The sequence below is a fragment of the Lissotriton helveticus genome, chromosome 6 (genome assembly GCF_964261635.1).
Source record: "Lissotriton helveticus chromosome 6, aLisHel1.1, whole genome shotgun sequence".
Taxonomy (NCBI): domain Eukaryota; kingdom Metazoa; phylum Chordata; class Amphibia; order Caudata; family Salamandridae; genus Lissotriton; species Lissotriton helveticus.
In genome coordinates, this window is record NC_136067.1 from 1,898,297,230 (window position 1) to 1,898,311,701 (window position 14,472).

General features: G+C 47.7%; 1 protein-coding gene across 1 annotated transcript in view; it reads right to left on the reverse strand.

Annotated features, from left to right (window-relative positions):
• Window positions 1-14,472, reverse strand: part of ALK (ALK receptor tyrosine kinase) — a 2,452,973-nt gene that overhangs the window by 1,982,483 nt on the left and 456,018 nt on the right. Inside the window, exon 3 of the mRNA XM_078647129.1 lies at window positions 2,029-2,139. Coding sequence (XP_078503255.1) covers window positions 2,029-2,139 — 111 coding nt within the window. The remainder of the gene's footprint in view (window positions 1-2,028; window positions 2,140-14,472) is intronic.

The window sequence follows — 14,472 nt, forward strand, 5'->3', positions numbered from 1 at the left end:
TTATCAGGCCAGGCAGCCAGGAGCCAGACACGCGCTAAATGCACCGGCTCCTGACTGCCTGCGCTGAACCTGGCTGGGTTGAAGATGTCACAGGTCCTGTGGACTGACCTCTTCAGTCTGGCAAAGCATCTGGGGGCCTTCCCCCTCAGTGACGAATGAGGGGCCACTGCTTTCCCTCATTAGCTGATCTAAGTCCAGTCAATAAGGGAAGGTAGCAGTCCCAACCAAGGGCCGGACTGAAAACCAAAACCAGCCCTGGCAAAGTGCTCGGCCGCCCCCCTGGGGGTGCGACCGAGCTCTTTCAGCCGATTTTGTTACAGGACCGATTTTGCAGTTAAGCTGCAAAAACGGCCCTGCAACAAAAACGGCCCCAAGGCCCAAAACCGGCCCCCACCCTTGCGGCCGACCGGGGGATTGCCCGGTGGCCGCAACGGCCAGTCCGGACCTTCTAGGGGCTATGAGGCACAGCTGTGCAGGTGAGTATGATTTGTTCTATAAAGTTTAGTGCGTGCGTGCGTGCATGAATATTTGGAAGTGAGTGTTGTGAATGGATTTGTGTGTGTGTGTGCGTACCCGTGTGAATGCATGGGTGTGAGTCAGTTTATTTGTGCATTTGTGTACCGTCTGTCCCCTTCTCTGCTAAAAGTACCGGCGACAGGGTGTCGGCCATCACGAATGCCTAGAGACCAAGGGGCAGATTTACAAGCCCCTTGCGCCACTTTTCCTATGTTAAAAGTGGCGCAAAAGTGGCACAAGGGGCTTGTAAATCTGCCTCCAAAAGTTCATTGTGGTCCACTGCGTCCTTGCTATGCAATGGTGATCCAGAGCTGCTGCAGCTGAGATTCTCTGTGTATACGTGTGTAATCTTCGACACCTGTTATCCTGAGAAGTATAGGTAAGTGAGCAGAGACATGCACTGAAAGGGGCGGCGGATGCATCCCGCATAGAAATATTCTCTGCTGTTTTTTCCTTAAGGGCAGTGACAGCACACCCAACCAGAACCACTCTTCTAGACCCCAGCAACAAAAAAAGGAACTTTCTGCATGAAAGGCGATGTCAGTTTATTGCTGATGACTACAATATACAGACAGATCACGCATGCGTCTGCTGGATTGATACTACAGCAGGGCCTGCTCCACTCTGGACGGGCCGCCAATACTAAATCACTAGCAAGAGCCATCGAAAAGAAATGTGCACGAAAAACGCGTCTTCCTGCCAAGGTCATGTCAATCTATGTCATTCGCTGAGCAGCTGCGGTCTATAGGACGAGAACTATAGGGCAAGAGCTAAGGGGGCAGAAAGACAATGCAAGATAAATAAAGTAGTGTGCACATCTAGAATGTATTCTGAAACAAAAGGTAGAAAAGGCAAATTAACTATTCCAGAAATACTCAGCTTGGACACCTGGGGCCTCATTTATGAGGCTGTACGTCACTTTTACGCCGCCGGTGCGTCACTTTTTGTGACGCACCAGTGGCGTAAAAAATGTGCCTAGTTGCGCCATATTTACAAAGTGACGCATCTATGTAGATGCGTCACTTTGTAAACCCCTGCGCCACATTACAGGTATAATGTATGCAAGGGGGGCGTATTGATGCAAGAAAGGGTAGTAGAAGAGATTTCACTGCGCCACTTCTAGGACACAAATGCGTCAATTTCTTACGCCTGCCTCACAGCAGGCGTAAGACTGACGCAGGCCCTTTCACATGGGGCTTGCCCCATGTGAAAGGACACATTGCTGGAGTTGCGTCACTTTTGTGACACACTCCAGCAATGCGTCACTTTTGCGCCATACAGATACGTCAGAAATACTGACGTGCGCAATGACGCATCATTGGTGTCGCAAGGAGGGCGCAGTGAAAAGTGACGCATCGCTGTTTTCACGCAGCGATGCATCACTTTTCATAAATGAGGCCCCTGCGCTTTAACTCCTGAGACATGCGTTTTCTGAAATTCCCATAATGGTTATTTTTTAATGCATGGCTGTTGCTTAGTTTTCATATCGTTGAAAGTTCTGAAAACACTCACCATTCCTTCCTTTATGCGTGTGCAGGAAGGAGGCCTCTTTCATTGTCCATGTGAAATTCCACGTGGGGACGCTGGGAGGTATCATGGTTGATGAATCCGCAGGCCGTGGCCCTATAAATAAAAGCGAAACGTTCGTAAATAAATTGTAAAATGTATTTGGAGACGGTTAGATGAAGAAGGACGCTTGGGGTAGCATGTGTATATATGGACCACAATATAAAGACCAGCAACAAGTGCCAAGATTATTAACAAGGCAAGATGGAATTTACATTTCTCCTAAAAAAAAAACAACAAAGCATGTGAACATTCATTGTTGAAGCTTAAAATCTAGTTTTCTCTCTTGCAGAAGTTGGGTGTGTGAATTTAATGGGTATTGACATAGGATCCCCCCCTCCTTCATTTGTCTTCACCAAGGCTGTGATGAGCAAACAGACAGTTGTGGGCATTCCTTGGGTTATTTTTCATGTTCCTGTACTAAACGGTGTCCTTTAGACCCACCAACAGCAACTAAAACGGGTACACATAGCATTTGCACCCGTGTTAGCACTTGCGCCCCTTTGGAGCTCAGTGCATTTACTGCGTCTCGCAGATGTTCTTTCAAAGGCATCCACCTCAGCATGAAGCAGCCGTCACCATTCACGCTCTCTGTTTCCCCAGATATTTGAGCTGGCAGGATAGAGTTGCTGGTGGATGGAACTGTTTCGCCACCAACTAGATGGGGGCAGAATTTCAAAGGATTTCCTCAGCAAATTTGATATTTCTTCCCATGGATTGCAAGCTTTGTGAAATTTACAAAAATATTGAAGCTTTCTTGAAATAAGAAAGTGAATTAACAGAGTATGCGGATCCTTCTGAGGAAAGCAGCGGAGCGGGAGGAGGCTAGGAAGGTCGGTTCCCTGACCATATGGCCAATTTGGGAAGTGTGGCCCTCACACACCCAGCTGGGTGTCATGCTTCATCATAGGGCATGCTCCTCGTAAGGCCGGCGCTGCAATGAACCCTATAAGGCCCTTTTTTTCAGAGATCTTTTTATCCCAAGCCGTTGGATGCTGTGCTGGTAGAGGGCCTTCAGGTGCAGATGTGTGTGAGCAGATGTGCAGTGGAGGTGTGTGGGAGAGTATTAAAAAGTGGGAGGCCTGTGGTGCTCCACAATTCAATTTTAATCAGGCAGCCCACTGGTCCAAGTTAAAAACAAATAGTGTCGGCCACTTCAAGCATAATGTCCAATAGTGGATATGAGTTTGAGGTCGCCATGTTTCTTGCCTGGTGTGTCAAACAGATCACGTGGCAATTCTTCAGGACCAATCTCTATATACTATCTACGCAATGGTTGGTTCCCTCATAGTGTCGTATGTGAACCCAACAAACAAAACCTAACAATGAGGTACCTTGTTTATGTAGACCAACCCTATTGGGGGAATGCCTGGCTCCTTCGAATCATTTGAAGAGAAAAACGCTATACTTATTAGTGTCGGTTCAGCAGTTGCTGATGAGTTCGAGACCCACCCCGGCCTGCACCATTTCCGAAGCACACATTGCAAAACAGCCCTTAAATGTAACCTGAAAATGCTCTAATACATATTAGCTAAAATATATTTTTGCACAGCCCTGCTTAACATATTCTCTACCACTACCTTCACGAAATTCCCTTTTTTGTTTTAGTTACTAAACTACCTTATTTCCAATATTTTCAACTAGATCTTGATTTTCTTTTGGGATCAGTAGACCTCGTATTTAAGCACTCAACCCCCAATTCGTAGTTGGATGATACTGGTGGGATACAAACTCAGTACATGTAATTCTCTTGAGAAGGGGTATAACTGTAGAACACAGAATTACTGTCCAGTATTCCCTAATTCCGAGGGGAGCTACCACACAGATTGACCACCTTCTAAGAGCAGGTGGTAAATGTGCGCAGAGGCTTCTGTGTGTGGAAGGGCGTAGTGGGAAGCAACTAGGAAGGAAGGAGAAGATTGCTTCAGTAGAGAAAAATGTCAGGTGGTGCTGGGATCAAACGCTTGGCTGCCTTTACAGCCGAAACTGCAAACAATTTTACCAGCTGGAATTTGGGACCCGTAAACTCAAGGCCAGTTTTCCTATATCTGGGTAAACCCGTGCAGGAACACCAGGCCAGTTGTTATCAGCTGGAGTGATATTCAATGCAGGCATTCAGCTTTGATAGACATGTCAACAAGACCTCAGACTTTTGTTGATAAATCATAAAACTTGTTGAAGGACTGAAATCCACAACCCCCTGTTCAGATGTACCATCCCCAACCCTTTTCCCTTTGCCCCTAAATGTTCCATGTCTAGTTTGCTTATGGTAACAATGTGTGGGGCCCCTGAACACAAAGGATCCCACAAGCTTTAAATCTGGTGTTCCTCAAGGACACTCTTTTGTGTGCCCATAACTCTTGAGGCGCTCTGTTGAATTCACTCCTCTGTGGTCTCGAGGGTTTAGCCCCTTTAGCTCCACCACAAAAGCCTTGCCTGGTGCAACATGTATAGGTTTGAGGGCGTAGTACCTGCACCATGGAGTGATTCCTACTGGCCTGTCTATGACAAGTAAGTCAAGTGTAATGGTCAACTAGGTGGCGGGGTGACCTCTGAATTTATTTTGTGCGTTTGAAAATTTTTGACATTATATGATTTGATTTGCAATAATGACTGCAAGCACGGGAATGTGCAGAGCCTATCAACAGTGGTGCATGTTAAAAAGGGTAACTTTAACTGATCCTACAACTTTATATTTGTAAGAATATTGAATGCAAGATAGAGAAGTGGGTGCTCACAGAGGGCAACAAATGCAGTCCCACTCTGCACTTTTTTATACTCTTGTTCTTTGTTTTCAGGGACTTGGAGTTACCTGCCATAGCTATTGTACATGGCCAGCTACACTTAGGTATTGGAAATTAAAATGCTTTATTGGATAAAGGAAAGGGGTGGTTATCCTAAACATCTCAGGATAGAAATTTTATTCGAACCTCATTGGTTGCAATCTGTGGTGCACATGCATCAACATAGACAATAGCGATTCTTTAATTCCGATTATTAAGGAATCACAATTAAAGAATTGCTATTGCCTATGCATGCAGGAATCGCACAAAAAATTGCAATTCCTACAAAATCCTTAATTGTGACTCACAAATTGCGAGTCGCAATTAAGGAATTGATTCCCATTCATTCCTATGGACCCAAAGGAATGAATGGGAATTGCATGCACAATTTGCGAGTACCCAAGAGGTACACGCAAATTGCGCATGCAATTTCAAGGGTATAAGGGTGCCAAAAGGATACCCCGTTGCATGCCTGAAATTACAATTTATCCACATGCCTCGCACAGACATGCCCAAGGGCATGTGTGTGTGTAACATGTGACTTTGAAAAATGCACTTTAAGAATCACAATTTGCGAATCCTTAAATGCAATTGCGAATTAAGTAATCACAAATTTAGCAGTCATAAGGGGCAGATTCTGCGAATCTGCCTGATTGCGACCTATTTTTAGGTTGATGCATGCGCCCCGATAACTTTAAAGGTGAACTGTAGGAAATTAGCTGGTTGAGGGAGGTATACCCCTACTCAAGCAGCAACCACAATTCTTGTCAGGGTGAAACACAACCAAACCCCAAATTAACCTGTGCTTACCCTCTAGTAGCTTGGCATTAAAACAGTCATGCTTAACATAGATGCAACATGTAAAGCGTTTATGCAGCGCTCAAACAGAAACATAAGTGAAAAAAAGAACCAGAAAAATCCTAAACCAACTTAGAAAACTAATAAATTGTAATAAATTATTTGACACCAAAATGAGAAAAATCCATTTAGAACGAGAGTTATTTCGTCTTAGAGGTTTAGATAGAAATAGAGCTTAAATGCACAAAGCGCCAGCTGTGGTTATCGGGTCACGCTAGAGCGGGACCAAGTCACAAGTTCAGGCTGACTATGATGTAGTGGGCCAGATACCGTAACCAAGTTTGACTCGCTGAACAAAGTACCTTGATCCTGGTTGTGGAGTGTAGTGAGATCCCGCGTAAAGGGTGTGTTGCACAGTGATTGGGGGCTGCGATGTGAGGTCCTGATCGAGGATGCATTGTGCAGCGGTGGTTCTAAGGAGCTGCCAGGCCCTGCGTTAGGGAAGAATCTTGTAGCGGCGGTTCTGATACGAGGCTGCAATACGTCACAATGCGTCGGTTCTCATTGCACCACAGCTGAGATGGCAAAGCACTATCAGACTCACTTCCAAGAGTCCAGGACTGAATGGAACCACTTGGGGGTAACATGCACAGCAGACAGAGTCCAGGTGCTGGGTTCAAAGTGGTTGCAGCCTTTTCTGTCCCTGAAACTCTGATGGGAAGGCCAGCCAACTAGCCCTTGGAGTCACTCTGGTGGTCCTGGGTTCAAGATGCAGGTGCAGTCAGCAGGGCAATAGAGTAGCAGAACTACTTGTAGCAGTGCAGTCCTTCTGAGTTTTCCACAGGTCCAGAGGTGTGCTGAAGAGGTGGGTCCAATATTTATACTTGGTATCAGATTTGAAGTACAAGAATCTTCTGCAGGTGTCCTCTCCCCCCTCTCCCCCGAGGTGCTTGGAATTTCCTGACTCCTTGCCCTGTCCCAGCTTGTCTGGAGTCACAAAAGTCTACTGTCAAACACCTTGTGAGTGGGTTGAGCAGAGTCTTGGTGATGTGCAATTGTGGTAGCTCACAGCTCAGTTCCCCTATTAAGTCAGAGATGGCTCATCCTGCCAACACCTAGGCTCCCTTTGTTCACTGTCTGGGAGCAATATCCAAAGACCAACTGCCAGCTACACCCAGATTTACTAAGGTTTTGTGTCCTGGTTGTGTCACTTTTATAGCCCAGCCTGACACAAAATCTATTTTGGCATTTATGAAGCCACTTTCCATAGCTTTAGGTGCACTTAGCACTGCCTTTCATTACTCTGGGAAGGGGAGGCTTTCCATGAGTGGAGCATAGGAGTTCCCCTGCATCCACCAATGGTTTTGACACAATCCCAGATTTTCTAAGATAACTAAACCTTGGATAGCACCAACAATCTATGTCACCCTGAAGCAAGCATAATGAGGAGAAATATCTTTATTCCTCCTTGTTACTTCCTTTCTATATGCATGCTGCATTTTGCAGCACACATGGAAAGAGGACATTGCTTCTAAGAATTGTTTTTTGTGCCAGAACGTATCCTTACTTGCACAAAAACAATGCTGCTCGTAATGCAGGCACCCTTGCACTATGGTGCAAGGGTGCCTGCATTTGCATTAGGCAGCTTACAGAGCACCAGCACTAGGAGACAGCAAAAATATGTCATATCTTAGTTAGTATGCCCCCTATTGAGTAATTTGCATAAGAACAATGCTATTCTTATGTTAGTGTCTTTTCTACCAGTGACTTCAAGGAATGCAAAAAAACTTGCTTCCAGAAAGTGTTTGTCTCTACAAATTTAACAGCAGGTGCTACTGGTACCAAATTCAGTGGTATTCAGTGTGCTGATGGCAGAAGTAAGGGCGTGGCAGCTGGGCGGACGGGAGGTCCGCATTGACGGTCCTTTCTGTGAGCGGGCGATGCTGCAGTGTAGAGAGACGGGCTGGCGGTGGCTCACGCTTGTTTTCAGTGCGAGCGTCACGGTATCAGGGCAAAAGGGCCCATTTGCAGTCGCGAAAAGCCCAAAAGTTTGATTTGAGATCTCTGAGCCACACCAAGGGCCCTGGACCTGAGGGGTACCACTTGGGAGTCAGGAACTCACTGCAGATGGGTCCAGGAGCGGGTTGAGGAGCCTTTTGTATGCCTGAGGCTCAGATCAGGAGCCAAGCAAATGACACTTGGAGTCACTGTGGGGTCCTGGGTTCAAAATGAAGCTTCAAGTCCAAATCTTCTTTCCCAAGCAGGAGAGGGCAGCATGTCAGCACAACAGGGCAGCAGTTCCTTTAGAGTAGCAGTCCAGCAAAGTGGCAGTTCTTATAGCAGCACAGCAGTCCTTCTTCCTGGCAGAGTATCCACAGGTCCAGAAGTGTACTGAAGAATTGGTGTCTGAGGTCCTACTTTTATACCCTGATGCCCTGGTTCTGGACGGTGGGAGAAACTTCCAGACAGTGACTTTGAAGTGCACTGAATTTCCCGCCTCCCCTGCCCTGGCTCCAAACTGGCTGTCAATGAAGACCCTTTCTGAGAAACCAGAGCACAGGCTATTCCGTTTTAAGTGGGGCTGTGCTCAGTTCCACCCTCATCCTGCCAGTAGATGGCCAATCCAGGCACACCTAATCCCTCTATTGTGTGACTGTCTGGAAGTAATTCACAAAGTCTAACTGTCACTTACACCCAGTCATGTGACCCAAGACAGACTACAGGCAAAAAAGTGCACAGCAAATGCAAAACGTCTGGGGATGAGCCTGCAGAAAGGGCCAAGCGTTTTTATGGCACAGAGATACAATCAAGAAGACTATGCTTCGTTCTCAGTGGGATGCAGCTAACACATTGATTTATATTACCAGTTCACTTGAAAACAATAATTGGTAATTTGGGCTTACTCAACAATAGACCTATTTCAAGGAAGTCTTATTTGTTGGGGACCTTCCAGTAAAAAAACTGGGGCCTCATTTGCAATGATTTGGCATAGGGCAGCGCCGCAAGTGCATAGGGCAGCGCTGCAAGTGTTTTTGCTGCACTGCGCTACGCCAAATCAAAAGAGCAGGAATGCAACATATTTATGAGATACAATGAATTTCGTTTCTTTCAGCCGGCGCACAATATAGTGACTAGCGCTAATACAGGCACTCTTGCACCAAGGTGCAAGGGTGTCTGCATTGTTGGCAGGATTGTTTTTATGCAGGAAGGCACACCTTCCTGCACAAAAACAATCCATGTAGGCGTTTTCCTCTATATATGAATGCAGCACACCTTGAAAGAGGAAAAAATGAGGATAAATAAACATATTTCTCCTTGTTACGCCTGCCTCGGTGAAGCATACAGCTTTGGTGCATTCCCAGGTTTACAGATCCTTGTAAATCTGGGAATACGTCAAAACCCATGGGTCTGGAATACCCACAAAAGCACCCATGGAAAGCCTCCCTGATGCAGTGTAAAGCAACGCAGGGGCTTTAGCAGCGTTGCCTTACACCATATCTACGAGGCTATGAAAAGCCAAGCAAAGTGGCTTTGCGTGACCTAGTAGATATGGGTCTGCACTCTGCGCCACCAGAGCGTCATAAAAACTGATGCACTGGTGGCGTAAGTGGCTTGTAAATAAGCGCCATTGTGCATGTCCCGGTTTCATGATCTGTTGCAGCTCATCAAGAATGTCATAATCATCATGAGAGCTCATATTCCAGTCCTGACAGAATAATCATACCTGAGTAATGGTGGGCTCTCTGAGGTCGCACTTCAGTGCTTTATAGTAATTGGCAGCAATATTTTTTTGGGATAACGATTCTGTAAATGGAATCTTGGATCACAAGAGGTTCAATAGTTTGCAATTAATAAAACACATTTTTAAGTAGCAGTCTTTAGTGTCTTGTCATTAAAGATTAATGTGGTCATCAGTAAAAGAAATATTGTATGTATGAATTTGTCAGGTAGATCATATTGGGATCCCTGAGAAATGTAGAAAGCAGCTTGTCAGGGCCGGCTTTAGCACTGATTGTGCCTGGTGCGGCAATCATTCATGGTGCCCCCAATGACTTCCTTCTCCAGGGATTCCCTCACTACCACCCTTCAAAGGTGCCCCACATCTCTCCATTGTCCCTCACTCACATATATTTCATTTCTTTGATAGCACTACTCATACCAATGTTGGGTATCAGAGCACTTTATGTTCCCCACACACTCAGCAGAAACAACGGAAGCAGAATGGTGGAAAAAGAGTTGTGGCCTCCAACCACATTTCAGCAATCCAGCTGTGTGGGGCTTATTGGAGGTAAGAAGGGCACTTCATCCTCCAACAAAGAACGCGCCAGGAGGCGCAACTGCAGAGTAGTGAAGAAAGGGGGTGGAGCCCCGACGAGTTGCCAGCTTCCATTTAAAAAAAAGTATTCCAGGAAGGGGGGCTGTGTGGCCCCCCCTTCCCTTGATGCTTCGGGGCCTGACCCATTTTTTTCGTAATAAAACAAGAAGGGGCCGCGTGGTCCCCTCCTAAGGCTGATTTCTGCCCCCGAGACCCTCATCCCCCAGGGCTCGCCCTTTGCTATTTATTTTATTTTATTATTATTATTTAAAAAATATATATATTTTTATTATTTTGTGATAAAACATCAAACAACTCAGCAGGTACATCTCAATGAATGTCCATCGATTACAAATGACAAGGTTTGCAGTTAGGAACGATACAGAGTTTACAGCATTATGAGTTTCTTCCATGACCCCTATGATGCCTCCCATCCCTTGTGTTAGAAACTCCAAAGGTCCCTTAGCTAGATGTGGGCCTAGAGTAGCGAACCCTGCGCCTGCGCCCCATTTAGGTGCCTGCCAATACGTCTGTGTCCTCATCTTCCATCTCTATGTTGTAGTAGCTCAGCCCTGGCTGCCATACTTTCTCGGGCAACCTCTCGCTTTATATACTGTCTTCTCGGCCCCCATGTACATGTCCATGCTCATCTGCCACTCTTTCAAGGTGGGAAGTTCCGGTCTCCCCTAGTATTTAGCTATGTCACATTTTGCTACTACGAGGCCTAGGTTACTCACCAGAAGCTGATACATGGGAATGTCGACGACTGTGTGGATGCCCAATAGAACATACTTAGGGGCTATTGGGATTTGTGCCTGCAGTATGTTACTAAGGCCCAGATGCATGAAAGGAAAATCTGGTCGCAAAGGGGCAGATTCTCAGAATCTGCCCCTTTGCGGCCTGTATTTTTGCGAAAATGCAAAAATCGCAATTTAAGGAATCTCTAAATTGAGATTCCTTAAATTGCGATTGCATTTAAGGAATCTCAAATTGAGATTCCGTAAATGCAATGCAACAAAGTAAAAAAATTAGCGATTTCGCTAATAGGGGGAGCAAATTACCATGAAGTTGAACTTCATGGTAATGTGCAAAAACTTAGAAAAATTCACTTTTTGCATTTTTCAAAGTTTCATGTTGCGCACACACATTACCTTAGGGCATGTGTGTGCGCAACATATGTGCACAGATTAATTTCAGTGGTGCAACAGGGTGTCCTTTGGACACCCCTGCACCCTTGAAATTGCATTCTCATTTGCGATTCGCTAATTGCTAATCGCAAATTGAGAATGTCTTCCCATTTATTCCTATGGGCCTCTAGGCCTCCCTAGGGTGCGTTAGGGCCATCTCCCAGTCTATGTTCTCTAGCGTACCTACGAGTTCCTCCCACTTGCCCCAGAGCGCTAATAGGTTATCAGGCATATTGTTTATTAGGGTTTTGTATTTCCATGAGACTGCTTTCTTCGGTATCTCTTCTTGTAGCAACTGGCCTTCTAATGGGGCAAATTCCGGGAGATCTGCAATGTCAGGTTTTTGCGTCTGCCAAGCGTGCCGGAGTTGAATATATTTATAACACTGCTTGTCCGTCAGGCTATATTCCATTTGTAGCTCCGCAAACGTTGTGTTATGTCCCCAAGAGTAGTCATCCCAATGGCATCCCATCCTTTGAACCCCTGCCATTTTGCCAATTCAGGCAGCCGTTTGCCTTCCCTGAGAGGTGTGGACCTGGTTAGTCTCTTTTCCCATTTCATCACATGTTGGGCTTCCCTCCACGCCTGCTACTTTTTTTTTAAACGGTAGGGGGGCTGTGTGGCCATGCCATTGCAAAGTCAATGTCCTGGGGGTGGGCACCCAAGGACATTGCTGGAGTTGGCCCTGAGTGTTGCGGTCCCCAGGGCCAATTATGGCTCTATGAGGGGAGCTGCATGGTTTTAAAGCCCCGGGGAGGTGGTGGTCCCTGGGGCTCTGTGGGGGGGCTGGGGCCCCCGCGCAGCTTTTCAAATTAGCCCCGGGGAGGTGGCGGTCCCCGGGGCTGCGTGGATGCCACTTGTCCCCTGCATTTAACAAAATGAGCTTCGGGAGGTGGCGGTCCCTGGGGCTGGGGGGAGCAGGAGCCCCCCATGAATTTATTTAAAATTGTAAAGCCCCGAAGAGGTGGCTGTCCCTGGAGCTGCCGGGGGCCAGTGTGGTCCCTTCGCATTTAATGAACATAGCCCCGGGGTGGTGGCAGGCCCCCAGGCTCTGTGGGCCCATGCAGGCTCCCACATGTATTTTGATCATTGCCCCCGGGACCTGGCCCACCCGGGGGTCTAATTAAACGAAGTGCGTGACTCCACACTTCATTTTTAGCTGGATTGGCAGATCCAATGCAAATCCTGCATAAAGCGTTTAAAAAAATGCTTTTCTTGCCCCTGGGGGTCCCTGTTGGACCCCCTGAGCAGGCCCAGGAGGTCAAGGCGTCTCTACCTTGCCCCCCTTTCCTTGCTGTTTCACCTTGTTTGACCTTTTTTCTTGGTTCAATCAAGTCACAAGATGTCAGCCAACACTTCCTGGTTTGACGTATTGGCAGCCTATCAGATCTCAGGCACGAGATTAGGAGGGTTTGCGGATCCTCCGCAGCTATATGTGTATATCTGAGAAATGTCTACATTTCTCAGGAGCTACTGAACACATTTATACCATTTAACAAAAAGAGTGCACTCTGTACCAAGCGCTACCTTTCTGCCAAATTTTGTGTAATTCCATCCCGCAGTTCAGGCTGTAGCAACAGTTTTCTATGGAAATTAACATGGAGAAAAAACGTTTCGGGACCCCTCCCATTTTCTCGCCCCGCTTGACGAATCACCCTGAAACTTTCAACACAGCAGCAGCTGACCTGACCGCCCCATTAGGTTTTGAAAATTTCGCAAAGATTGGTGAAACAACGCCAGAGATATTGGCAAAAGAAAAAACGTTTTTTGAATAGAGACAAGGTCCTAACTATAACTACCTACTGGTATATATATATATATATATATATATTCACTCCACCACGCATCAAAAAATATTGATGAAACGGGACACCCAGGGCTGCAGTATACAAAGATTTATTCAGCAGATGAGAAAAGTTCCACGACGCGGTTCGCCATTACGGCTTGCATCAGCTTCTTCTTCCCACGATTCTCGTAGATAAAGACACGGCACAGCAACAGATAGCTTCTCCACTATTTTATTTACACACCGTGTGCAAAAGCAAAGTGCATCAATTGGACGGTCTACGCGTTTCGGCTTCCTGCCTTCGACTGGACCATAGACACCCCCGCGCCGCACGGCCACCAGCTGCTGCGTGTGCCCCCCAGTGCCTGCCTCTGTCTCAGCGCCGGCCTCGCTGCCGCCCTGAGCGATCTCCGTGGTGTTTCCCCCGTTTTTTCCAGTAACTGTGCTTGTTTTTTCCTGAATTTGTGCTTGTTTTTTATTTCTTCCCCAGATCGTGTTTCTCTGTAGTTTTGACCCGCTTTTGCCTGAATTTGTGCCTGTTTTCCCCAGATCGTGTTTCTCTGTAGTTTTCACCCGCTTTTGCCTGTATTTGCGCTTGTTCCCCCCAGATTGTGTGTCACTGTATTTTTTTCCCTGTTTCACTCAGATTAGCGCTTGTAAATTGCCGCTTATCATCGCGCTTTGCCCCCGCTTCCCGCCACCGCCTTAAGCCCCGCCCCTTTTCTCTTCTGTTTCCCTCCCCGCTCCCGCCTCCCAGCTGCTCCGCCCACCCGCGCACTTCGCCTTAAATGGCGACCGTGCGAACGCGCAGCGTTGACGCGCAGCGGGCGCGCCGATTGTGCGCCGAAGGCGCGCCAAAGGTAAGCCCGTCTGCGCCCGTCCGCGCCTGGACCGCGCCCAGTGCCAGGACCCCTGGCCCCCACCGACGGAAGCCGACCCGACGAACCTACAGCGCCGCCGACCTCACCGCACTCAACACCGGCCACATCCCAGGATGTCACCAAGCCGCCCCGAAGCACACCCACGGACCCTTCAGCTGCCTCGCCTGCAAGTTCACATGCATCCGGACCTTCCCTGCACCCGACAAGCCGAACTCCAGCAGCACCCACCTCAAGTGCATCCTGCTCAACACCCGCTCCATCCACAGACACGCCGTAGAACTCTGGAACCTGCTCGACACAACCGCCCCCGACGTTGCCTTCATCACCGAGACCTGGATGAACGCCTCCTCAGCCCCAGACATCGCCATCGCCATCCCAGAGGGCTACAAGATCACCCGGAGGGACCGCGACAACCAGACCGGAGGAGGCATCGCCATCATCCACAGAGACACCATCCGCATCACGACCAACACCGACGACACCCTCACCACCGCTGAACACCTGCACTTCCAGATCCACACCAACCCGAAGACTACCCTCAGAGGCACCCTGATCTACCGACCCCCGGGTCCACGCACACGATTCAGCGAGGACATCGCCGACTTCGTCAGCCCGCACGCTCTCCCCTCCGCCGACTACA